The sequence below is a fragment of the Cololabis saira genome, chromosome 11, assembly GCF_033807715.1.
Source record: "Cololabis saira isolate AMF1-May2022 chromosome 11, fColSai1.1, whole genome shotgun sequence".
Lineage (NCBI taxonomy): Eukaryota > Metazoa > Chordata > Actinopteri > Beloniformes > Belonidae > Cololabis > Cololabis saira.
In genome coordinates this window covers 41,324,765-41,352,754 of record NC_084597.1, presented here as the reverse complement: position 1 = coordinate 41,352,754, position 27,990 = coordinate 41,324,765, and the positions used below count along the sequence as shown (strand labels likewise).

The window sequence follows — 27,990 nt, the reverse complement described above, 5'->3', positions numbered from 1 at the left end:
TTTTTTGACTAAAAATTTGACATTTTAACTAGAAATAAGACAAAGATTCTTGTTAAGATTTTGAGTTTTTGCAGTGCAACTCCAGACCTTCAATCTGGTGAATACTGATCAAGGCCAATGCAGACTGTTGGTAAAAGATGTTTTCACCAAGATCGGTTGCAGGAACATATTTTGTTCCCCCAACACATAACTCTGATCCTTTGATTAGAGAAGGCAGAGAGTGCAGACACGACAGCAGTGCTAAGGACGGAGCGCAGAGCCAGTTAATGAGCACGGCCCTTGGTTTGGTCTCTGCACTCATCTGTGTCGTCTGCTGATGCTGCAGTGACATCAGCAGCCCAGTAGTTGTCAGGAAATGTAGAAGGCCAGGCTCCTTTTTGCTACACTTTTAACTTACTAATTTTCAAGTTTTGTTTCTCTGCTTATTTATTCCTGTTTTGATACTGCAAAAATGTAATTTCTCCTCTGAAATTATAAGAGAATATTCATTTAAATTGTATCACCTGTTGATGCCAGTAGTTTGAAAAACAGATGTTTTTCCTTCTGCCTCCTCACTAGCGGTAAATGGCCCCTTATACCAACATTGTTTGTAATGTGTTGCAAACAAAAATGTACTTATATAAACATCTGAAATGAAGCCAATGAGAAAAAACAGGATTTTTCTTTTTTTTGGTTCACACTGTCTGCAAAGATATAAATGTCCAAGACCGTTTTGTTTTTTCCCCCGTTTCCCTAGTGTTACTGATTTGGGGTTGTTATACTTATATTTGAGGAAAATGCTGAATTTTCTTTTTCTTGTTTCTCCTCACCCAACCATAACAAAACAAACATTTCATCTCGTCTACCTCCAGCGATTACGCAGAGCCAGCAACACTGTGGACTTGGAGCCTTTTTCAACCTTCACATTCACCATTGGGTGTCAGTAAATGTCCACGTGTCGGAGTCCTGTAGACTGATATCGAAATAAACTCAAACCTCTTCACAAAACACTTCAGTTATATCTCATTGCATTGTTTTTAACTGTGTTTTCTACTTTTAGATGAATGCGCCTAATAAAGAGACAACAGTGTAGACAACTCAAGGCAGAGGTTGCTTTTAAATAAATCAAAATGGCACTAAAGTTGGGGATCATCATTTCCTTCATTATCATATCATTCCTCATTAAGATTATTATTTCCTGAATATAAAATGCTTATGTACAGTCATTCAAAATTAACTTGTGTATTTAAATGCTTAAAAAAAACAACAAAAAAAAACAACAGAAAGCAGATTTAGCATGTAGCTCTGATTGGTTTGCTAGGTGTACATCCTGAACTGGTTTTAAGTGTACAAACTCCCCCTGGAGGACTGGGTTAAAATAAAGAGGCATTGAATTAATAAAAAACATAAAACAATAAAAAACTGACTGTAGCAAGACAGTTAAACCCAAACTGTATGCATGTCATATCAGACATTTTTCAAATCTAGACAAACAATAGTGAGTTTATTTTTTTCTCCCTGGTGGAGTTGCAAAGGTTTCAACCGTTCTCAGCTCGAGCAGATGAGCTTCCTGGGGCTTCATCAGTCTCTACATCTAGCAGCTTCAGTGTCTGATACCGTCGCTGCACAAACCCCGAGGCCTCGTGTCTGGATTTCCATACAGACAGAACAGGTCCAGTTGGTCTACTGGCCACTCTTCTTCTCCTTCTGGAAGCTGAAGCTGGTCCGGCGACTCAGTTTCCGCTGTTTCTGTGCATAGTAATCAGCCCTGGAGGTGCTGGCCCTGGACTCCAGGATGTAGTTAACCTACAGATATATATATATATATAATCAAACTGTGTTATGCAGCTCCACCGGAAATGACGACATTAGTACATCCAACAGATAAGATAAGATTTACTGGCAGCAGGTCCGTGACACAATTGGGCATAAGAAGAGATGGCAATCTTTGAAAAAACTGCCTCCACAAATCGATACAATATCAGAATAATGTTCCTCAGCATGAAACTGCAAAGAAGGTGAATCAGCGCTTCACATCATCAAAAGATTCAAAGAAATTCCTGTACACTTTGGACAAAGCCAAAAATCTGTGATGGTCTGATACCCTAACCCTATTCAGGTCAGTGGAATTGCATTAAAACAGGATATTGTGATGAAATTCACTGCATACCCCTTTTCTTTATATTTTTAAAGTTCAAATTCCTGCATCTTTGATGGTATGAGGCTACGTTACTGCCCGTATTATGGGTAGCTCACACATCTGGAATATTGACCTTAACCCGAATTCTGACTGCATGTAAACGTAGGTCTGGGCCATATATCGAGATTTTAATATATATCGATATATTTTCAAACGCGATATGGCACGAGACAATATCGTTTATATCGATTTAAAAAAAATAAATACAAATAAATAAATTTTATTTTATTTTTTTTAATGATTTTGATATACAGTGGGGAGAACAAGTATTTGATACACTGCCGATTTTCCATTAGTAACAGACTACGCCGTCATGGATTAAAATCCTGCAGCGCACGCAAGGTCCCCCTGCTCAAGCCAGTGCATGTCAAGGCCAGTCTGAAGTTTGACAATGACCATCTGGATGATCCAGAGGAGGAATGGGAGAAGGTCATGTGGTCTGATGAGACTAAAATAGAGCTTTTTGGTCTAAACTCCATTCGCCGTGTTTGGAGGAAGAAGAAGGATGAGTACAACCCCAAGAACACCATCCCAACCGTGAAGCATGGAGGTGGAAACATCATTCTTTGGGGATGCGTTTCTGCAAAGGGGACAGGACGACTGCACCGTATTGAGGGGAGGAGGGATGGGGCCATGTATCGCGAGATCTTGGCCAACAACCTCCTTCCCTCAGTAAGAGCATTGAAGATGGGTCGTGGCTGGGTCTTCCATCATGACAACGACCCGAAACACACAGCCAGGGCAACTAAGGAGTGGCTCCGTAAGAAGCATTTCAAGGTCCTGGAGTGGCCTAGCCAGTCTCCAGACCTGAACCCAATAGAAAATCTTTGGAGGGAGCTGAAAGTCCGTATTGCCCAGCGACAGCCCCGAAACCTGAAGGATCTGGAGAAGATCTGTATGGAGGAGTGGGCCAAAATCCCTGCTGCAGTGTGTGCAAACCTGGTCAAGAACTACAGGAAACGTCTGATCTCTGTAATTGCAAACAAAGGTTTCTGTACCAAATATTAAGTTCTGTTTTTCTGATGTATCAAATACTCATGTCATGCAATAAAATGCAAATTAATTACTTAAAAATCATACAATGTGATTTTCTGGATTCCATCACTCACAGTTGAAGAGTACCTATGATAAAAATTGCACCAGATTGAAAAAAAATTCTACATGCTTTTCAAGTGGGAAAACCTGCAAAATCGGCAGTGTATCAAATACTTGTTCTCCCCACTGTAGCTTATTTTGTGACAAATTGACTTGAATGTTTTATTTGAGATTTGCACAAATGTTTTGTTATTTGCACAACTGTCAACCTCAGTGGAAAAGTCTGCCTGTTACTGTCTACATTGTATTAATTGCACAGTGTATTTTAGGAAAGGGATATTTGTTTTATTTTATTCAAATATATTTATTCTATATATGCAGGCAGTTTATTTTTTTTTCATTTGTTTTATACATTTTGATATTGTGCAGACCTCTGTTAATAAAGGAACCTGTGTGACATTTGGCACGAGGCTTTGTATTAAAACTGACTGTTTTTTTAAGGGTTTGCCTCAGAAAAAAATGAAGCTAACAGAGATGCTAACAGAGATACTAACAGAGATGCTATGCTATAATGCTTTGGGGGAAACCCCAATTATGGCACAGAAAAAATATCGATATATATCGAGTATCGCCATTTAGCTAGAAAATATCGAGATATGACTTTTGGTCCATATCGCCCAGCCCTATGTAAACGTTTTCCATTGTTCTTGTAGTTAGATGTACTGGTCTTCTCTCTTCCAGAGCTGCATACTGACCTGCAGTCCCCCCTCTGACCCCTCAGTGTCTGCTGTCTACACCTGTTAGTCCAACAACTAACCAGGTATCAGTCACATGTACATAGAACTCTTAGTTCTCCAGTTGACATAATTAAAACTAATATCTTGTCTAAGCAGATTCTCCGCTGAGATGAACATCCACTTTCTATGGTAACCCCATCTTTGATGTAAAGGGAATTTCTTTGGGATTTTTAACAAACATTTGTCCGCTGCTGCCAACAGTGTTTAACTGAAGCAGAGCAGACAACACTGCGCGCTGTGAAATGACTCAAAGGTATTTTAGATCATGTTACTACATGCGCATCACTTTCACACGGCGTAAAACTGCTGGAAGCATTTTTGAATGAGTAGAACTTAAGTAAAAAGGAACACCAGATATGAAGAAAAGTTCAGTTTAGTATCGCATTCATATACAAGACTGTGATAGAGGAAGAAACTTCAAGATTCTACATCTCTTTTAACGCAGAACCATAATTCAGGCTTAAGGCTTATACAAGACTTTTCATTTCTGCGGCTCCAGACATATTGGTTTTTTGTGTTTTTGGTCCAATATGGCTCTTTCAACATTTTGGGTTGCAGACCGCTGATCTAGACAGTGAGCGGTCTCCAATCTGACATAACCATGGCAACACTCACTATCGTGCACATAAACAATACTAGACTCAAACCTGGACTCATAAGAATCCAAACCGTAGCCCAGAGAGCTATACTTCCTTCTAGGTTTAACACATGCCCTCCATCTGCTTTCTGACTGAAGCTGGAAGAGTTTTCAGGTTTATTGAGGTAAACTGAAACGCCGTCATCACGACAGGGAAACAGGGCAGAGAACACACGACCGGTACTGACCTTCAGCACGATTTCATTGACAGTAGCTGCATCAGACTCAAAGTAGAGAGGCTTGTAGTCGTGGCTGCTGAGATACGTCAGTTTGAAGATGGCATGACCTGCAAGACAAAGAGGATGATGTTCGATGAGCTGTGACATCAAACACACATTCAACCTTCCTGAATATAAAAGAAATAAGAGTTGAGTAACAGTCAGTGACTGCGTTGACATGCAGTCAATAACCTTTTCTAACCGGAATATTAGCAATAACCCGGTTTTGCACGGCCATGTAAACACCAATAACCCCTTTGAATAACCGCAATTTGCTCATATTCAGGTTTTTAAAAACCCCAATATGAGCCCTGGGTTACTCCTTTTAAAACCTGAATATTGGGTCATGTAAACGCCAAACGGAATATCCCCATCAAACGGAACATGAATTTGTTTTCTGCACATGCTCTGTTCACAAGGAATCCTGGTCTTTTGAGTCCAGGAAGTTCTTATAAACACGGAGAAACACAAGACCAGGAGGAGACTAATCACTTCATAAATGGAATGAAGGATATGAACATTTCTGCATTTGTAGACGGTAGAAAGTACAGGGATAGAAGATTTACAAAAAGGTGAGAGAAAAGTTGCGCGAAGCAGGATTTGTACAAACGCCAGACCAGATCAAGCTCCGCTGGAAGACGCTGGAAAAGAAAAAGAAATGAGGGGAATTGCGTCATGACGTTCTCCGTGCGTCGCTGGTTTGATCCAGATATCCCGAATGATTAATCACCATCTAAACAGGGATAACCCTGTTTACTCACGCTTGGAAACAGATTATTCCCAATGTTTCAGTAACCGGAATATTGACCTTAACCCCAATTTTGACTGCATGTAAACGTAGTCACTGTTAGCTTCAGCTTCGTTTGTTAATGTTGATTATGTTTTCCATTTAAGGTCGATGCAGCACAGGATTTTACTGCTATGTGATGTTGCCAATCCTTACAACGCTTAAAACACACTTAAGAGCCTAGATGCTCCCCTTCAACGGCAGTTCAGAGCACACGGTGCCAGTGTCCTCCCACAAACATCGGGGAATCTGATTCATTTGACCACCAAACACATTTCCACTGTGAGATGGAAATGTGTTTTGCGCAGCAGTTGTTAACGGACTGTACTGCGGTACTTGACAACGGTTTCCCAAGGTAATCATTGCCCATGTGGTCATAACAGCTGGTAAAGATAACAAATTAAATCAAGTTCACGGGGAAAAAAAACAGATCATATTGGTTCATACTGGCTGCAAAGAGATAAAAGTATGTGCAATTCAGCCTGTGAATGTTACTTGTTTCTAGAGATTAAGAGAGCTATTCTCCTCTGCATAGTTAGAAAGTATGTGAATGTGTGGGAACAACTGAGGTGGAGCCTCGTGCACAGCTGTCTGACCAGTCCACTCACTGGGGCTTCTCTCCTCTACGAGGTCGCAGGCACACAGGTGGTCCGAGTCGATGGAGATTGGTTTTTGGCGAATCCAGAACTTGGTACTGGCCTTCTGATTCGTGACGGGATCGATCTCCACTTTCTCCCCTGAAACACCTGCGGAGACAGTGATGTGGAAGTTTAGGAGGAAACATATATTACAGGGGACCTATTCTGAAAAACAGGGTTTCTCTGTCTTTAACATATATAAAGTGGTCTCCCCTCAGCCTGCCAACTCAGAGAAGGAGGAAAGCAACCAAATTCTGCAGTGTCTGTACAGCCGCCCGGATGAGCCGTCCAGTGTGATGTGGATCTACGAGCCAATAAGATTCTGCTCCCGTCGTTACGGGACGACAGAGCGATGCGTGAAACCACGCCCACAACTAACTCCACCGGCCGGAGCTTCGCCGTTTTTCTGTAGCGGTGTATCGCGTCATTCAGGCAGCCAATCAGCACAGAGCCTCATTATCATAGCCCCGCCCACTCAGAATCCTGCATAGATAATGAGGTTAGAGAATGGGAAGATAAAGACATGGTTTAGAGCAGGGGTGGGCAATCCTGGTCCTCGAGGGCCGGTGTCCTGCATGTTTTAGATGTTTCCCTGCTTTATCTGATTCTAATTAATCATGGTCATCAGCTTGTTATCCAGGTCTGCACAATTCTGTTATCATGGTGTATCATGGTGCAATGAAGCAGGGAAACATCTAAAACCTGCAGGGACACGGGCCCTCGAGGACCAGGATTGTCCACCCCTGGTTTAGAGGCTGAATTTCTCATTTATTTAGCAAAAAAATTTCAAAAGCTTGTTTTTAAGACATTCAAGGCCTGTTTAAAATAGGTATTAGATGCCATAATAGGTCCCCTTTATATTTATCGTTTCCTCTGACCTGTCATCATGAAACCTCTGACTGTGGTTATGCTCTTATTAGTGGCTCCTTGAATCGATTTTGTTTGACTGAATTCAACGTACATCACAAGGAAAGGGCATACATATGTCTGATGGAGGTCTCAGAGGGAAAGCAGGTGACAAGTCCAAAAATTATGCTCAGAGAAATGCATGTAAACCCATCTGGGAAGGATAAAATAAGAGGAAGCGGTGATGGCACCACAGGTTTCATTTCAGAATGAACGCGGTTTGGATTCACGGTCATAATCTTAGGAAGGCAGCAGACGATCTCTACAGGTGTTTTCAAACTGCTCTCCTGCTCCTCACCCGTTGGATGGCTGTCCCATCCAGCGACTGCAGAGCAAAAGCAACCACATGCCACTTAATGTTTTAGTTCAGGGAGCATTGTAATCCCACTTTCAGAGCACCTGATAAAATGTTTGCTTGTGTGAAGATCCCTTCTCCTCGGTTCATAAGGGTGCAGAATAGCGATGGTTCATCCTCTAAAAGGATGCAAGAATTTACAGAAACTTTATTTATTATAAATTTACTAAACTTCATGGATGGACAAAAATCAGACTTCCATAACTGAAAATGCTTTTCTTTTTTTAAATGCCTACAAGGAATTTACCAAAAGGCTCCGCAGCTAATCCGGATATCAGCAGTTAAATGAACCTCCTCTGGTTAATTTAACTGCTGCTATGTGTAGGTATTAGGGGTGTAACAATATATGGTGCCACGAAACTTCATGATACAAAAACGTCACGATACGTGTCGTGGAGGTGACAAACTGTAGCTGATATTGGGTTATTAATATGAATATATTGTGTTTACTAGTAACATCCTATTGGTGCAGCGGGATCACGTGACGACCTCGACCCGCGGACCAAAATCTTCCTCCGCTCAGAAGAAACTAGTACCGTTTTGGTCCCGATCACAGGACTCTTGGGGGTTTTGAGCTCCAAACTTTTACTTCTAAGGTGAGCATGAATCAATGTTTTTTATGATGTAAAGATTGTGTCGTCCCCAAAGGTGGGAGGATGAAACGATACCGGGGTTCACCTTACGGCCTCAGGCAGGAGCAGGTGAAGCTCTTAACTCTGGCACAAGATCAATAACAGTCATGTTGCATTTAGAGTTTGGGACTTTTCATAGTTTTTTTTACTTTTATTTATTTATTTAATTTTAGTTGTTAAATTTCTGGAAAAGAAAAAAGTCAAGTCATACATGAGAGAAACTATTCAGTTTGTGGCTAAATATTTTTCCTTGTATGAAACTGAAGATGCATAATGCAAAGCTGACATTTACTTTTAGTTCAGTTTGTGGAAAATGGTTGGCCTGGCTTTCTCTTTAAAACGTAAACAGTTATAAAGCATTACAAACTGTCCAGTCATATGTTCCTCATTCAATGTTGTTAAAAAAATACAGCTAAAATATCGTATCGTTATCGTGAGATTAGTGTATCGTTACACCCCTCGTAGGTATGCAACCTTATCTGAGGATAGAGGTTTCACACCTACACATATTTATTCACTATTAAGCCACAGATGATATGATCTCTTTCCAGGTGTGACAGCAGCATGCAACGGCTGCTGAGCAAAACAAAACAGTCATTTTCTGTCCTGAATCAAAAACAGATGGTTTCAAAAATGTGCATGAATTTCAAATGTGCCAATTGACCAGTTTGTAAACAGCCGTGGTAAATGTTCAGAAATTATTTTCCAAGAGTGCGTGTGTACCTAGCTGCACGTCTGTGGTGAAACGCAGCTTGTGGATCATGCTGATCTTGAAGGACTTGTAGTGGTGGCTGCTCAGCATGTCTTGGACTGAGGTGATGTCGATGGGAGGGTCTTCCTCTGAGCTCTCCTCACCTCTGGAGCCTGGACCAAGACGAACATTTTTTACTGGACAGTAGAACAAATGCTAAAGAACATATTTACAACAGTAAAATGTGGAAGGATGGCGCTACAAAAGCATTTACAGGTATTCGGTACAATCCCAAGACTGAAAAACAAGAGAAATGTTTTGATTACTCACTGTTTTCTCTGACCAGACAAAACTCCAGGGTGTTCTGGATCTCCAGGGTTGAATCCAGGTCCACTGCCACATTTGGCTCCATCTGCTTCTCCAGGCGATACATGGGCCCTGCTCAGGAACAACACAGTCATGTTTAGGTCCAATCTTCAGTCCAATTCTTGTCCATCACCTCTCAAACCTATTTAGAGACTCAGCAGGTTGCTTTTACGGGGGTCTCCAGTTCAGACATGAGAAACCTTGCCTGCGTAAATCTTGGTGCTCTTCTGTTATTGTGGCATGAATCATAATCACAGTTTAATGTAAAGTCTTGCAGATCAGTTAATGCCAATGGTTACACACACTTCTGTCTTGCTTTGTGTACAAGGAATCAATGCTATTTTAAATTATCTATATTTCTCAAAGTGAAATACTGATGTTATGTCAGTGCGTCACTAAACTCTTCCAGATTGTTTGGGCTCATTCAATCACATCACTGAAACTGGATTCACAGCCTCTCCTCGGCCAAATTTGCTGTGGCTGAAGCATCACTGCAGTGGCGGATCACCTGCTCTCTGTCATTCTGTCCATTACTTTTTCTTTTTGTTACTCTGAATTGGAGCTATACAAATAAATGGAACTGAAATGTCCTGAATGTGATCCAATTAAACTGAGCTGAGTGCGCATGACAGGAGGATGTGTGGACCGACTGATCTTCTGAAGGGACGTTAAGCAGGTAATTAAAGAGGGTGAAAGATGAATCTGACATTACCAGAGCCTTTCTGTGAGCCTTTCCTTTTCTTGAGGGCTTTCTGAAGAATTTCCTTCATGGTGACCTTCATACTGTCCACAGGAATCAGAGAAAAACCATGGGCAGCATTTCTAAAAGGAAAAAAAAGGGGGGAAGAAGGTTGAGAAAAAACAGTCTTGATTGAATATACAAGTGTACGTTTTGTTAAAAAGCAGTAAATTACTGTCCTCTGCTGCTGCAGTGCTGGTGGGGAATGAAGATGACCATGGAAAAGGTTCTGAAAACCCCTTTAATGTCCTGCAGTGACACTTTGTGGTGGATAATACTTGTGGTCACTTTTTTTTCTTGTTTTTTTTTTTTAAGAAAAAGAACACAAAATCGTCGGTTTTCGTATAAAGTTCACAAATTGTCCTGACATGACTCTGGGCGATGCTTTAATACATCATAAAATAAGGCCCTCTGTAAAGGCCAAACTCGTAGGAGATGTAACTGTAGAAAAGCTCCTGCTTGTGCCATCCATTCATCTATACATCTATTCATCTATCCATCCATTAACTTGCAGCTGACTGACATCCCTCTCCACGCCCACCTCTTCCACTTTTCCACACCAGCCTAGAGACGCAATCTCTGCCACACAGTTGAGGTCATTGGCATGTTGTCTTTCTTTTAACAGCCAGAGTGACGCACGACTGCAGGTGATGCTTATGGACGTCGCAGAGTTTTCCACGTTTCAACAATGCAATAAAAACTTAAAAACATGCTGACTAAATTGGGTGTACCGTTGGATACTGGAACAAATGTATCTGAACACTTCACTGGCAATAATACATCAATGTCCACAGGTGATTGTACAGTGATTTGGCTTTGAAGATCAATGATGAGAAGAGGATCTCCATCTTTTAGACATTCATTTTCAAACTGTTGTCTGATATAAGATTGAATAAATGAATGAATGAATGAATGTTCATTTATTTTGGTACATTTTTGTAACCGAAAGGGTGTAGGTAAAAGCAAGGCTTATATAAACCTCCCCCTTTTACTGGTACCTTACATTGGTTACAGCAAATACAAAAGAGCAAAGCTCAAGACTTTGAAATTAATTATCAGTAAACTCAAATATCCTATCATAGCAAAATAAAGAAAGGCACAGAGCTCAAAACTCAAAAATAACTTAAACTTCCCATCATAGCAAAAATAAAAAGTAGTGCATTGCTCAAAACCCCAAATATAACAGTACAGAAGTTGGCAAACATAATTTTCCATACCATAATGAGAAATTACGTAATAAAAGTCTTTTAAGGCTGAATAGTGTCCAACATGAGTTGATATGTACAGGACAGTTGTTCCAGATGTTCACCCCTTTGACAGGTTTTTTACATTGGTTCGGGTTTTCGGTTTTTCAAATAATAAAGTTCCTCTCATGTTCTATCTGGTCCCTTATTTTAAACAGATTCTGGACATGTGGGGGTAGAAGTTTGTTTCTGGCTTTGTACATGGTTTGTATTGTAATATAATCAACTATGTCCTTGAATTTCAGAATTTTTAAGCAGAAAAATAGTGGGTTGGTCGACTCACGGAAAGGTTTTTTACTGATGATTCTTATGGCTTTTGTAATAAAAATATTGGATTGGTATTTGTTTTATAAGTGTTTCCCCAGACCTCAATGCAGTATGTCATACATGGAGCTATCAATGAGTAATATAAAAGATTGTGTTTTTTGAACTTACATTCTGACGAACAGCGACTGTCTTGAGGTGAGCCCGGGTGAAGAATACTTCTCCACCAAGGCCAGAGTGCTGAAACCGAACTTGTGGATTGGCTCGTTTGAGTCAAGGGGTGGGAAGTCTGTGTCCACCTCACCATCGTCCTCAGCAATATGGAGGCAGTAGGCGTTGACATTCTCGCTGCGGACAGAACAACAGCTTAAGACAGACGCTGGCTTTCACGACATCAGGGGTCCTGAGAGGTGTTTCTTCTCACTTGAGTTTGGGTTCTCTTCCCTCACTCGTGTACTGCCAACAGATGAGCCCGATGAGGTCGTGAACACGGGCGTTAGCAATGGTCACCACCGTCATTGGATGTACTTTCTCCTGAGTCATCTGCATCGAGAGGTAGACGTCGATCTTCTTCGTAGCCGTTGTACCAATGTGGCCCTTGAGAAGAAGTGTGAGTGCATCATGCAGGAAAAAGAAATGATGAGGAAAGGCATACTGCCATGTGCAAATCTCAGCACCCTCTCTTTTAGTCCAACCCCTGTACACCCTCTATAAAGCTTAGTAAACAATTCAAACAAATCTAAATAAGCAGCAAGAGATAGCCACCAACACAAAACCCAGTGGAGGCAAACGGGTTTCAAGCGTAGTTTATTTCACTTCTCTCTACAATAGAGGGTCTGCATTGACGTCACTTTCCCACTGAACCACTTACTCGCACTGAGTGACAAAAATGTCTGCAACTAGTGGAGAAGACGGGATAACAGCTGATTATGATTTATTAAATTAAAGGCAGTTGGACTTGACACAGTGACCCGTACAGTTACCCCAAGAACCAGTGGTCCATGGACATTAATATTTGGTACAGTTACCAAGAACCAGTGGTCCATGGACATTAATATTTGGTACAGTTACCAAGAACCAGTGGTCCATGGACATTAATATTTGGTACAGTTACCAAGAACCAGTGGTCCATGGACATTAATATTTGGTACAGTTACTGTGGCAGGGTGGAGAGGTTGATGGGACACGCGCACCTGTGTCCCATCCGCCTGAGTGGCTACAGCTCTCCACCCTGCCTGCCTTATAAGGCAGAGCTGGACAGCAGCGAGGGGTCGGAGAAGCTGTCTGAAGGTGCTTGGGCACGTGTGAGGGTTTCTGAGGCTAAATAAAGGGTTCTGCACAAAACTCTGCGTCTCTCCATCCTGTCGGTCGGGCCCCCGTAGCACTCGCCCTGCTATAGTTACCAAGAACCAGTGGTCCATGGACATTAATATTTGGTACAGTTACCAAAAACCAGTGGTCCATGGACATTAATATTTGGTACAGTTACCAAAAACCAGTGGTCCATGGACATTAATATTTGGTACAGCCCTTTTTTTTCCCCTTTCCTTTTTTTCTTTTTTCTTTTCTTTTCTTTTCTTAACCATTTATGTTATAACCTTGGATTATACTGAAATTATAATTTATGGAGAAAACAAAAGGTAGACTGAACACTAATATTACAAGTTGGAATGTGCGGGGAATAAGAAAACTGTCCAAACTGAAACAGGTAATGGACAGGATAAAATATCTTAAATCTAAAATAGTATTCATACAGGAATCGCACTTGATGGTCACAGATATGCATTATTTGAGCAAAAGGTGGCCAGGCCAAGTATTCCATGCTTCATATAATACTCATGCAAGAGGTGTAATTATCCTTATACACAAATCAATACCATTTCAAGTCATAAAAACTATCCAAGATCCACTTGGAAGGTACATTATCATTCAAGGCAATATTTTGACACAAAAATTAAATCTTATAAACGTATATGGTCCCAATGAAGATAATCCATCTTTTTTTGAAAAATTATTCCTCACTGTATCTTCCTTGGAGGGACTTTATATAATCGGAGGAGACTTTAATTGTGCCCTCGACCCAGTGTTGGATAGATCTACCCAATCTGAAGCAACCCATGTGCGAACTAGGAAAACTTTGGCTAACTTTATGAAGGATCTAAGATTAACTGAAATTTGGCGAACGCAGAATCCTTATGACAGAGAATACTCATGTTATTCAAGCACGTATAAAACACACTCGCGTATTGATTATTTTTTAATTTCTATGGAGCTACTGCCAAATGTTAAAAAGTGTTGGTATAATACTATAGTAATCAGTGACCATGCAGCAGTATCTATGGAGATTCAATTAGGTATGTCCGAGCACTGTTCAAGATGGAGATTACAGGCCTATTTATTACAGGATCCAGCCTTCGTTAAATTTGTGGAAAGTTGTATAAATAGATATTTTGAATTAAATACAGATGAAACTACAGCCAGCATTAGATGGGAAGCATTTAAGGCCTACATAAGGGGAGAAATTATTAGTTACACAAGCTCTAAAACCAAAAGACACAATCAAGAATTGCGAGTACTAGACAACCAAATTAAAAAAGCTGAGGATGAACTCTATAAGGACAATGATCCTGGAAAATTACAAAACCTTTCTGTCTTGAGAGCTAAATATGATAAATTAACATCTGACAAAGTAGCTAAAAGTCTAATGTGGACCAAACAAACTTATTACGACCAAGGGGAAAAAGCAGGTAAATTACTGGCCTGGAGGGTTAAAAAGACACAAGCGGAAAGAACAATTAATAATATAAAATCAACATCTGGCGACTTAACAACAGACCCATTAGAGATAAATAAAAACTTCAGAGACTTTTATGAATCAACATACAAATCAGAATATACAGAAAACAGTGAGGACCAAAGCGCATTCCTTGACCAATTACAATTTCGGACTATATCAGATGATGAAAAAATAACACTAGATAACCCATTAACAATAGAAGAGCTTCTTGAAGCTATAGGGGATATGAATAGCGGTAAAGCACCAGGACCAGATGGGCTGCCTATAGAGTTTTACAAAACATTTCGAAAACTACTTGTTAGACCACTTCTCGACATGTATGACGAATCTTTTAATACAGAAACGCTTCCAGATTCATTAAGATTAGCATTAATAACTTTAATATTAAAACCAAACAAACCCCCAACTGAATGCTCATCTTATAGACCGATTAGTATAATGGGATGTGACACAAAAATATTATGTAAAACACTTTCAAGAAGATTAGATAAATATCTCCCTCAGCTGATTAATGATGATCAACAAGGCTTTGTACAAAAAAGACAAGGATATCACAATGTGAGAAGAGTCTTGAACGTACTTCATGAGAAACATAATGCCACAGATACAGCAATGCTATCAGTAGATGCTTGCCAAGCTTTTGACAGGATAGAATGGGGCTACTTATTCGATGTGCTCCGAAGATTTGGATTAGGCAAAATGTTTCTTAAATGGATACAGCTACTATATACAAACCCAACTGTTGAGGTCTTAACTAACACTACCATCTCGAGACCCTTCAGCCTACAGAGGTCCACTCGGCAGGGTTGTCCTTTGTCCCCACTCCTGTTCACATTAGCAATTGAACCATTGGCTATGGCAGTACGAACACATACAGGAATATCAGGCATTATGATTGGGGGGGTAGATCATCGCATTGCCTTATTTGCAGACGATATAATATTTTTCCTAACAAATTTAAAGAATAGTGTTCCCAATTTGATGAAATTAATGCAGCATTTTGGAGGGTTTTCAGGATATAAAATTAACAATTCCAAATCATTATTAATGTTCCTTAACAGAAAAGAAAGACACAACCCTATAATAAATACCCCATTTACAACAACTACTGAAGGTTTTACATATTTAGGTGTTAAAATCCCTCCTGAATTAAATGACACAGTCCCAGCAAATTATAACCCCCTGCTAGAAAGAGTAACCGAGACACTGAATCGCTGGTCTACTTTGCCTATATCTATGGTCGGACGAATAAATTTGATAAAAATGACTATTCTACCCCAGTTTTTATATTATTTTCAAACAATCCCATTGCCGCTTCCAAATTTGTTTTATGACAAACTTAACAAACTGTTAAGTCAATTCATCTGGAATGATAGGAAAGCCAGAATTCGTTTAAAACTTTTATATCTACCTTATGAGAGGGGAGGACTCCAACTTCCCAATCTCAGGTGGTATTATATGGCTGCCCAATTAACCTCAGCATCATATTATTTCGGTGCAACGACACCCCCTGCCTGGGTAAGCATTGAGCAAGAGTCCACCCCAGATCTACCATTGAGCCTGTATTTATATTCTTCAGACATTAAGACACTCAGAAGACATATTAAAAATCCTCTCCTTAAAAATACAATCTCAAGCTCACAATCTAAAGCTTGTTTTTTCTACATAAATCATAAATCCAGCCTGTGGGCCCTGTCACTAGTTTTACCGCTTCTAACCCCTTTTTCTGCGCCTCATTTTTAGGGAAGGGGGGGGTATGATAATGAAGCTCTGTGCTGATTGGCTCCCTGAATGACGTGTAGCAGGGGAGGAGAATAAACCTGCTCCGCCAGAGCAGCCCGAGCCTGTAAATTATCACAACACTGAATTTTCACAAATGGAAACGTTATTGTTAAAAAAATAAAATATGAGTTGTATATAAATAACATTTATGCACTATTTAAGCCGGATCTACCCGGCGGATGCTGAACGCTGGCCCCGGAGCCACGCCGGGCGCCCGGGAGCAGCGCTGCTGGAGCAGCGCGCATCACCGCGGCTTTAACGGGGGAATCTGACCGGTTCCGACCGGCCGGGACCGCAGGAACCGGCCTGGACTGGTAGCAGGGACTCCCGGGGACCGACCAGCGGAATTTCAGCCGGATCTGCCCGGCGGATTCTGCGCGACGGGCGCCGCAACCCCACGGCCGGTGCACAGATCGGCTCCGGAGCGCATCCGCGGCGCATCGCCCGTTATCGGTGATCAAACCGACAGATTTGCCTGAAAATCTCGGAGGGTGAAGCTGGTCCAGCCTGAGACAGATCCCCGAGGACCCAGCTCCCAAACCACCCGGGAACCTGGATGATTCAACCCGGATCCGCTCCGCCGCGGCGCAGCGACCGACTGGCTGAAGGATGGACCGCTCCAGCTCCGTAGAGAGCTGGTTGTGGGCGTGGTTTCAGCAGCGGAGGCTGAACCTATGGAAATCTGCTCCTGTCGTTACGTAACGACAGGAGCAGATTCTAATCGGCTCAAAAAAAACCACGTGACACTGGGGGACTCTGTCCGGCGGGGGTCAGAGAGCTTGCAGAAATTCATGATATTTTGTCTCCCCTGTGCTGGCAGGGTGAGGGGAGACCACTTTATATATGTTAAAACAAGAAAAAACATGTTTTTCATAATAGGTCCCCTTTAAGCTTATTTTTCAGCAGTCTGTAAAACAATAACTCTGATTTCTTGCTAAATCTATGAGTACAGTCGATCGCACAACAGCTCTCTCCCATTTTAGATGTTTTCAAGTGTGCTCAAACTGAAAGTTTACGCTGCCACTCAGTGGGCGTAACCCGCTGTGAAGTCGCATCTGTGACGTCATTGCACATTCTCTCTATTAGTGACTTAGGCACAGGCTTGCAGCTGTCACTGTTTTTAAAGGAAGCTGGTTATCAGCAGAGTGGATGCAGCTTATCTACTCTGCTGCCAGTCTCCCGAACCGCTGGTCCACAACTCAGCCAACAACAGCCAAGCCCAAACCTCACCCCACCACCAAACCAAAGAGGCTGAACTCTTAGGTTAACAATGAAATAGAGGGGCTCTGATTATGTATTTTCTGATTATTTGCAGAGACCAAGCTACTTTCTTTTGAATCATTCCTGACCAACTTTATGAATAAAGCCTGATAAAACTCAATAACATGGATTTAATACTTTTTCTCTCTCCTAATGGACTCACAGAGGAGTAACTCACCTTGCCATCAAATTTGGAGTATTCGTTGAAGGGGTTGTTGAGCTGCTGCGGACACTGCTCCAGCCGCAGAGATAAGGTGGATTTTACTCCTGTCGTCCGCGGCCGGTCTTTGTAGTCTTGTTTATCAAACAGAGTCCCTAGGTCTTCCACTGAACACAATTAATGACAATGGTTACAACAGTATGTGGAAAGCTAAAAAAAAAAAGAAATAAAACCTCCAGCATGATGACACGCCTATTACCACTCCTGCTACATCATGATATAAGAGGTTGTTTGAAAGTGGATGATTTTTCATTACATATTCAAGTCACTTGTAACACTACAACGATCTAAAACATAGCACTCGAATGGTGCAATGTTGAGAAGTTTTATCATAATGTAAGCCTTATAGGCTTTAGAAAAAGCCACATTATAAAATGGAAGGACTTGAAGCGTTGTTTGAGTTTTCTACTTTCCTTTCACAGATGCCGGGGAACCTTGTTCAGCCTCAACTGTGTTACAGTATCTCACAAGTGTGACTTTAAAGCCACTGCATGTACTAACACCACGGCTGGAGACATGTTGGCACCAGCGGCAGCTGGTGATAAAAGATTTTGGGGGGGGCGCACTGGCAAGTGGGGATGACAACACAACTACAAACTCTACTTGAACATACATTTTTTTATGTTATTTTTTATTACATATTACTACATATACGTGTAGCATATTTTACATTAACATATTTTAAATGTTTCAAGTAACAAAATAACATATTTGAACCATTTTTCAGCTTTTTTCAGTTATTAATAATAACTTTGTTGATGAGAAAATATGTTTCTCTATTTTTCTTATTTTTGTGAGGGGGGATATATATTGTTTTTCGGCACTACCTTGTTCTCTATAGCTGACATAACATGAATTACTCCTATGTGGGATCAATAAAGTTCTTATTTTTTTTTATATTTGGTGCCTAACTGTTTCCCAAGTACTGTATATTAGTGCATATCGTTAGGCTCATAGCATAATTGCCTAATTCTAAGACATTCAAATACAACTTGGGCAATTATGCTATGAGGCTAACGATATGTGAATGAATAAATGAGACGTAAAAAGTAAATTTCTTTGTAGAAAGGCGCTTTATGAAAACAAGTCCATTTACTTGTATTAGTTTACAGTGCAGTCTTGCCACATCCAATATGGCGGCGACGTTGACGTATCGCAGCAGCTCCATGGGAGGAGGAGGAGACATGTCTATGGTTGTGACTCCGTTTGTAGCGAGTGACAGATACAGTCGCGTCTACACTGTCAGGGGTGGGACTTTGATTGACAGCTCATGAATCAATCAGATTGGATGAAGAATGACAGAAAACACGCTGATTGGCCACGGAGGAGAGTCTTTGAGTAACCAATTAGAGACTGGCATTAAGTCACATGGAAGAACATACAATACACACTCATTTGGCCATTGAAACCTATGTATTTCAGTCTGCACAAAAAACAACTCTGAATAAACCCAGTATGGGATGGGAGGGCTTGAAAGATTTAAAATCAGACACATTTTATGAGTGCACAGATGTGATAATTACTTTTTATTACGTAATTTATGTGTACTGTGTCTATATTTTATTTATTTTTTCCCGGTAATTTTAATGGGAGTGGCGCCCTAGCGCCCCCTATTGACAAGCCGCCACTGGTTGGCACTTTGTTACACCAGGGGTTGACACATTCACTTTCATGTGATATGCTGCCCTCCGGTGGCCAAATGTAGAAAAATACATAGAGTGGCTTTAAAGTGTTTCAGACCAGAACAATCAATTAAAATGAATTTTTGATTGAAATGGGATGGAATTTTAGATTTTGGCAATAATGACAAACATCTGAATAAAGTCATTATTGAGCCACATTATATTTATTTCATTTATGTTCCTTTTATAGTATTTAATTAATTAATTAATGTCATGTTTATAACAAACTCAAGATCCAAAATGCAAACAAATAAAAACACAACTAACAATGGCGCTCTTTCCTAGTTATATTCTCACCAAGCAAATTTAGTTTGCATGGTTTACATTTATCAATTACTTTACCAGTTAAAGTCTATTATGACAAAATGAAAATATTTCTTAAAGAAACAAGTTCATGAAATTTCAAAAGCTACATAGCATTCATGTTAAATTATCCTTATATAAATAATAACCTAACTAATCATGATTCTTTACTGTATGCATTTTTTTTTTAACTCCAGGTGTTGTCACAGGAAAACATTTCCATGTACAGATTCCTCTGTAGTCTTCCTTTTCACAACAATGTTACCTGAAGCATTCTTGGCAAGCAGATACGGATGCATTAAAGGTTTTGCTACACAGCCACACTTGAGGAGTTAAGATGGGAAACGTACCAGAGTGAGACGATGCTCTTTCCTTCCACTGAACATTCTTACATTTGATTTGGTTCTGCCGTTCTTTTCTTAGTCTTTCAAGTCTTTGGGCTGAAAAGAAAGAACATCCTTTGAATGTCTGTTGCCAGCAAACAATCCCGGGTCATGATAAACCTGACAAAAAGGAAATATGATCATTATGTTTAACTTAATGTGGTCAGGAAGGATGTGAACTCCTCTGTCTAACGCCCATTTATGCATATACAACTATGAAAACAGTCAGACCAATACATCTGCAGAAAGCTTGTATCTCTGTTCATATTCATAGGCCAATTGTTACTTAGGTATTGTGGAAGTATCAGGGCACAACAAAGACAGCTGCAGCAATGAAACACATAAATGAATAATTTCACTGGAACCAGGGTTGAACTGAGTTGAGGAAGTCTGCTGCACTTGGTCAGTTTGTCAAGTAGTCACTCTATACCAGCTTAAAAACATCTGTGTAACAGGTGGGAAGAGGAGGAGGAGTCCTCATGATTAAAAGGTTTAGTGAAGGTCCAGGATCTTCCAAGTATCAGGAGCCCAATGTGCAGTGGATGATGTAGCAAAAGGACAATGACTGTATGTGTCAAATTAAGTCTTTCACACTCATGTTTTTAATCAGATACAGTGGGGACGATATAAAAACATATAGTCCATAATATCATTGAAACATTCAAAGATTCTGAAGGAATTTCAGGAGAGTTGAACTATATGTCAACATAGGAACAAAAAAACGTATTCTACTATAACTCTAGTCACACATTCATGTTGTAAATGTCAATAACAGATTTGGCCAATCATCGCAATGCAAACGCCACTCTATGCACACTATTAAGGTGTTAGAAGGAGCAGGGTACGAGTACTGGACTGGCCTGTCGGCAACAAAGCATGTGTTGACATTTTTCAATGAAATCTCAGATGATGATAGAGAATGAGACCAAGAAACACCTCAACTTCTCATCACTGTCTTCAATGTTTGAACATCACAAAGAAGTAGGAAAAAGTGCGCTGTGCCAATGTTCCCGAATGTGTTAATATTGAAGAGCTGAGATGATGGGTGGAGTCTAACAAATGAGATGAAGACGACAAGAAAAGACATAAAATATCTTGTACACAAATGTACACAAATGGGCAGCAGCCCCCTGTGGCACTCTCGAAATTTCTACAAGGAAATTTTCTAGTTTTTCACATTCTCTCCGGGGTATGAGATGCCACTGAAGAGAAAACATTATTTATTTTCCTGACTTTGTGGCAAGAAGCTGGCTGAAATCCATCAACTGATTTAAAAGACCCTTTTCAGAAAGTCTCACACATAAACACATATAAATATACGACACCAACAGGAAGTAAGATCGGATAACCCTTAACGTTTGAATAAACTATATCGGTCATTGATACGATTCATCTTACCAGCAGCCCCGGGTTTGTCGCGGGTATCTTCTCCTGATGAAACAGCCGCCACAGGTCAGTGTTCGAGTCTGAAATTGTCTGAGGATTGCAGCTTTCTACCCACAACCCAGAACCTCGGCCACCACTGCACCAAAACTCTTACCTGGATCGAGGGAGCCAAAAGGAAACATGCCGCGGCCTCTGGGCTCCCTCACACCAAAACAACCATTACCTTCCGAATCAAATCGCCTGAAAGTGGCTTCAGAGGATGTTATAATGTTGACTTTTGATTCAGACTGGCTAAATTCAGTTTTTACTGCTTCTTGTAAGAAAAATGCACCAATCAATTAACAGGGTGATCAATCATGAGCAGTGGCAGACTGATCAGTCTCAGTTTCATATCCCAGAACTGGCACACATATTCCACCCAGGCCTGTCACAATTACCAGTCACTCATGAGATCGCAATGACTCGTGCAAACAGTGATCATGTCTGAATAATCATCATAACTGTCTTCACTAAGCTGCAGAAAAACAGCAGGTCAAACTAAGTGTGACGCCATCATTTCACACCGTTTTCAACCATAACAGCTGACTGGCTGAGATGATGGCCTCTTAATGGTATCATCTTGCTTCACATCCGTCACTTCATAAGTCACTTCCGTCATCTGCAAGGGCAGGACATTTTATAAAGCTTATAATGGGTGAAATAAATCAACGGCAAAAGACATTTAAATTAATAATGACAAATGTCTTCGTGATAAATAATCATCTATGGAGCGTCATAATCGCGACAGGCCTGGATCCACAGTGAGCCTCATGCTGACACAGGTATAGATGCTCTTCACTGACCAGAGAAAAACACCAAGCTCTGAATTTTTAATCCTTACATGGCCAAAATAAATAAACAAAGAAACAAAATGACAAACTTAACTGATTTGAAAGCAGCAATAGATGCAAAAGTCCCTCCATCAGATCACTCCCTCCTATCCCCTTCAACGCAGTTTCACACCTGATGACTAAAACTATGATTTCATGTTGGATATCAAATAAAAAGACGCAAGATTTATCATCCCAGCTTTGGTGTTCTAATAATTATTGTTATTCCTTTGATAACTGAGAGAAAGAAAATCTATTATTGAAGTTTTCTACAGACAGCTTACTGACTTATTGATGATTTGGTTAAGAGAGGGTTTTAACTAGGTTATACAATGTCATAAGAGATGTTAACACTTCACATTCTTTAACATAATTCTTAAGAGGACTGTGTGATATGGAAGAGATCACGACCACTACTGATCTGAGACCTGACTTGGAAAGATGACTCATGAGCATCTCTGAGATGAAAAAGTACAAGACGAACAAAAAAAAAAAGAGACATGAAGAAGACAAAAAAAAAGACACAAACACACAAACAAAATTGAGAAAAAAAACAAGAGGAAAGGAGCTGAATGGTTAACAATAAAGAACAGCGGTGGACAAGACGAGTATTAACTATACGTTATCTTCACTAGAAGCCCTAATTCTACGGCTGCTAACCTGTATTCTTTAACACCGAACCGAACAGACCCTGGACCACATTGTTTTATTCTGCTCCAAAATAACAAGGTGGCACTGACTGCATTTACATACATCAATAACCCTTTTAAAACCCAAATATTAGCAATAACCCGGTTTTGCACGGCCATGTAAACACCAATAACCCCTTTGAATAACCCGAATTTGCTCATATTCCGGTTTTTAAAAACCTGAATATGACCCCTGGGTTACTCCTTTTAAAACCTGAATATTGGGTCATGTAAACACCAAACGGAATATCCCCATCAAACGGAACATGAATTTTTTTTCTGCAAATGCTCTGTTCACAAGGAATCCTGGTCTTTTGAGTCCAGGAAGTTCTTCTAAACACAGAGAAACCAAGACCAGGAGGAGACTAATCACTTCATAAATGTAATGAAGGATATGAACATTTCTGCATTTGTAGACGCTAGAAAGTACCGGGATAGTGAGATTTACAATTTGTTTTGGATTCGGATACAGGAAGGAGAAGTGGAAATGAGGGGAATTGCGTCATGACGTTCTCCGTGCGTCGCTGGTTTGATCCAGATATCCCAAATGATTAATCACCATGTAAACAGGGATAACCCTGTTTGCTCACGCATGGAAACGGAATATTTCGAATGTTTCAGTAACCGGAATTTTAGCAATAACCCAAATTTTTACTGCATGTAAACGCAGTCTATGTGTGCACCTCGCCGACAGGCAATGCAACCGTGTTCCCAATCCTTCTTCATTTCTCACACAAAACTACAACACAGTAACAACAGTCCCACCTGTTTAAAATAGTTATTTCAATCTGATCTTTGCATCTCACCACACAGCCAACAATGAACCGTCATCTAATCCCATGCGCTCCACCACAGCAGAAATCATTTCAAGTGCACACAATTTGACTTGAGCCTCAATAAACCGTAGGCCCAGATTACACACCCAACCCCTTCCGATTTACAGAAGACCAGGCTTACTGGTCATGAGCTTACCTGTGTTGGAGCGCCGACGGATTCCAAAGTCCCAGCTGGAGGTGATGTCCATGGATTGGGAGAGGTCGCAGGCATGATTGTCCGTCGCATTAATGCCACCTTCAACGAAAGACCCCGACCCAGAAGAGCCACAGCTGCTTCCGGGCACCAGAGTGAGCTGGCACTTCTCCAGATCCACATCCTGGTCGATGAGTACCATCTCACACATTCCTGTGTCATCACTAGTCACATGAGACTGTCGGATGTGAGCCAGGATAATGGCTGGATTGTCCAAGAAAGCCATTTCCCCTGCTTTGAAGTGTGCTGATTACAGCCTGGGATGTCTCTGCTTTCTCTCCCCCAGCAGGCCGTAAGCAAAAAGATGCTGTCCTTGTCTCCTCAGTTTCAGTTTGACAATGGTGAAGCTGTGGCTAATGACATGTGAAGAGGCATCGTGTTTTCCTGTTGCCGCTCTCGGCTAATCCGTCATCTGCATTGTTAAAGAGATGTCAGCACCTGTTTGCCATGAGGAAACCGTTAATGGCTTGCACATGTGGAAAGGAAAAATCGATACTCAAACAGTACATTCTGGTGTTAGTACAACACATTTCCCCATCCAGAGATCTTCTTCTTCTGGGAAGGCTATGCATTTTTATTCATTCATTTATGTGTTTATATTTAGAAGATAAGATGCTTCGAGCTGCATCCATTACAAAAGCAGTAGATGAATCATGGTGGTGAACTTGCCTGTCTGCAGTTGAGACATTTAAACATCATGAAATGGAAAATACAAGAAAGACCTGGACAATTGAGATGACTGAATCCTACATCAGACGAACATGGGACAACATTTCTCTCTCAGAACTCCTAAAGCTGGTCTCCACAGTCCCCAGATGTATTTGTACTGTCCTCCTTAAGAAGAGGGGATGCTACACACTCATAAACATCACCTTGGCTCTACTGTCCTTGAAACCTGTTGCTGATATCAAATTAAAGATTACCTTTTTTTTTTCTTAAGACACTTTAGTTGCTCGTTTTTTTTTTAAGTATAATTTTAAACAATATATCCTTATGTTACTGAAATATAAAAGCATTTGACATAGTTTCCTAACGTTTTTGAAAGAAGTGTTGTACTTTATGTTCACAGGGTTAAAAGTCCAGTAAATATACTGTCTGTCCTCTCATAACAGCTCCGTATTTACACAGTGAACACAACAATGTTGACAATGTCAACACGCAAGACCACTATTACCAAAACAGTCACCACACCATTGAACATTCCTGAGCAGTTCCAATAATTGTCGGTAGCCTATAAAGGAAATAAATGAATCCCAGCTGATAACTGGGTGTGATATGGTGACATGTCCCAGTGCTGCGGATCTTGAAGCCATCAGGCCGATTCCTGTCAAGAACTTCATGGCCCAAACTAACTGGAGCTTCTGTTGTCATCTGAGCAGATCATGACACGCAATCACCTTCATAGTAGTCTTGTAAGATGAAACGGACCTCCATCAGAGAAACTCATTTTAAAATTTTACACAACATCTATCCTTGTAACAAGTTAATATCCAAATTTGTTGATGTTGATTGCACCTTTTGTAAGATTGAGCCTGAAACTCCAATACATTTGTTTTATCACTGCTCACTTCTCTCATCTGCGTTTTGGACTGATTTTGAGAATTGTATACATAGTAAAACTAACTTTTCTATAACAATTATGGCTAAAGATGTCATCACTCAGTTTGAATCTGACAATAAACAATTAAGTTACATAGTAAATCTTATGATTGCAATTGGTAAATTTCATATACACAAAGCAAAATTCTCAAAATCACTCCCAAATCTCAATGCTTTCCTTGGAGATTTTAATTTATATATAGACTCCCTTAAACTTATGTCAAACCAAAAGAGCAAACACACATTGTCATATTATAGAGACCTTTTTTCTGTCTTGCTTGATTAAGCTAAATTCATTTTATAGATATTTTTATTTTACTCATTTATACATATATATAATTTATATTGTATACTGTATTGCACATTGTCTGCAGGTCAGACATGAATGAATGATAATATATATTATTAATAGATGAGATCTGATTATACGATTTACACAGATTTGAATTGCAGTATTTACATGAGTGTGGAGGTAGTTAAAAAGGTAAAAAGTCCAGTGCAAATACATTATTTTTTGTGTATGGCATAAGTTTTTGTGTATAAATGTTTGGCTGAATGTCTGTATGTTCTAAATCTCAAAAATGCTCAATAAAAAAAAAAAGACAACACTAAAGATGTAGAACCTGGAGGAGTTTTTTTTTTTTATTTAACCTTTATTTAACCAGGTTGGTCCCGTTGAGATACAATGACCTCTATTATAGACCTTTTTTCTGTCTTGCTCGATTAAGCTAAATTAATTTTATAGATATTTTTATTTTATTAATTTATACATATATATAATTTTATATTGTATACTGTATTGTACAAGTTTTAGATTAGATTAGATTAGATTAGATTCAACTTTATTGTCATTGCACATGTCAAAAGTACAGGGAAACGGAATGCTTATGCAGTGAAATAAACACACACACACACACACATTATATATATATATATATGTGTGTGTGTGTGTGTGTGTGTGTGTGTGTGTGTGTGTGTGTGTGTGTGTGTGTGTGTATCATACAGGATACATATATCTGCACTATGTACATACATAATGTATGCGTACATAGTGCCGATTTATAAATAACTGTTGTTATAAGGTGCAGGTCAGACATGAATGAATGATAATATATATTATTAATAGATGAGATCTGATTATACGATTTACACAGATTTGAATTGCAGTATTTACATGAGTGTGTTGGTCCCGTTGAGATACAAGTCCAGTGCAAATACATTATTTTTTGTGTATGGCATAAGTTTTTGTGTATAAATGTTTGGCTGAATGTCTGTATGTTCTAAATCTCAAAAATGCTCAATAAAAAAAAAAAAACAACACTAAAGATGTAGAACCTGGAGGAGTTTTTTTTTTTTATTTAACCAGGTTGGTCCCGTTGAGATACAATGACCTCTATTATAGACCTTTTTTCTGTCTTGCTCGATTAAGCTAAATTAATTTTATAGATATTTTTATTTTATTAATTTATACATATATATAATTTTACATTGTATACTGTATTGTACAAGTTTTAGATTAGATTAGATTCAACTTTATTGTCATTGCACATGTCAAAAGTACAGGGAAACGGAATGCTTATGCAGTGAAATAAACACACACACACACACATTATATATATATATATATATATATATATATATATATATATATATATATATATATATACATATATATATGTGTGTGTGTGTGTGTGTGTGTGTGTGTGTGTGTGTGTGTGTATCATACAGGATACATATATCTGCACTATGTACATACATAATGTATGCGTACATAGTGCCGATTTATAAATAACTGTTGTTATAAGGTGCAGGTCAGACATGAATGAATGATAATATATATTATTAATAGATGAGATCTGATTATACGATTTACACAGATTTGAATTGCAGTATTTACATGAGTGTGGAGGTAGTTAAAAAGGTAAAAAGTCCAGTGCAAATACATTATTTTTTGTGTATGGCATAAGTTTTTGTGCATAAATGTTTGGCTGAATGTCTGTATGTTCTAAATCTCTAAAATGCTCAATAAAAAAAATAAAAATAAAAGTAAGGTGAAACGAAGCACATATGTATATGCTGAGACTACTCGGTCTCGGTTCACAACAGCCAATTAGCTTTTCTAACCTTGGCTTGACTTCAAACAACTGAAAACAGCACAAGTCTGAACTGAAAAACAGCGACACGTATGCAGTTAACATTCATACTTTATAAGCATGCAATAATGTAGTTATAAAGTGTAAAGTAAAGCCCGTGTGGTGTTTGTATTTGTAGCTCGTAAGCTGCTGCAGCTAAGCTGCTGTTAGCCGAAAACCTCCCACTGAAGCTCAAAGCTCTCACCTTGGGGACACTCTTCCGCAGAATATACAAAAAACACCCATTTTAAACACGTTCAACCCCAAACAAGGCATCAAGTGTTTTCAATGGTAAAAAAAAATAGAATTTTATCAAAATCATAACAGAAGTGGAGCCACTTCAGGCTGCTGTTCCTCCAGAGAGTCGACTT

General features: G+C 39.7%; 1 protein-coding gene across 3 annotated transcripts; it reads right to left on the bottom strand.

Moving 5' to 3' along the window:
- Positions 1–27,990, bottom strand: mapkap1 (MAPK associated protein 1). Of its 3 annotated transcripts, none has more exons than XM_061734525.1 (13): positions 27,825–27,990; positions 23,832–24,326; positions 21,314–21,346; positions 19,883–19,972; positions 17,506–17,654; positions 11,913–12,085; positions 11,660–11,836; positions 9,954–10,063; positions 9,206–9,313; positions 8,908–9,048; positions 6,262–6,399; positions 4,837–4,934; positions 1–1,785 (listed from the first exon to the last, which is right to left on the bottom strand). In XM_061734525.1, the coding sequence occupies exons 2-13, from the start codon at positions 24,112–24,114 to the stop codon at positions 1,663–1,665; spliced, it is 1,623 nt and encodes a 540-aa protein (XP_061590509.1). In that variant the 5' UTR covers positions 24,115–24,326; positions 27,825–27,990; the 3' UTR covers positions 1–1,662. The 3 variants fall into 3 exon arrangements, with proteins under 3 accessions (XP_061590509.1, XP_061590510.1, XP_061590511.1); XM_061734526.1 differs by having other exon boundaries at positions 23,832–24,300; XM_061734527.1 differs by lacking the exon at positions 21,314–21,346 and having other exon boundaries at positions 2–1,785.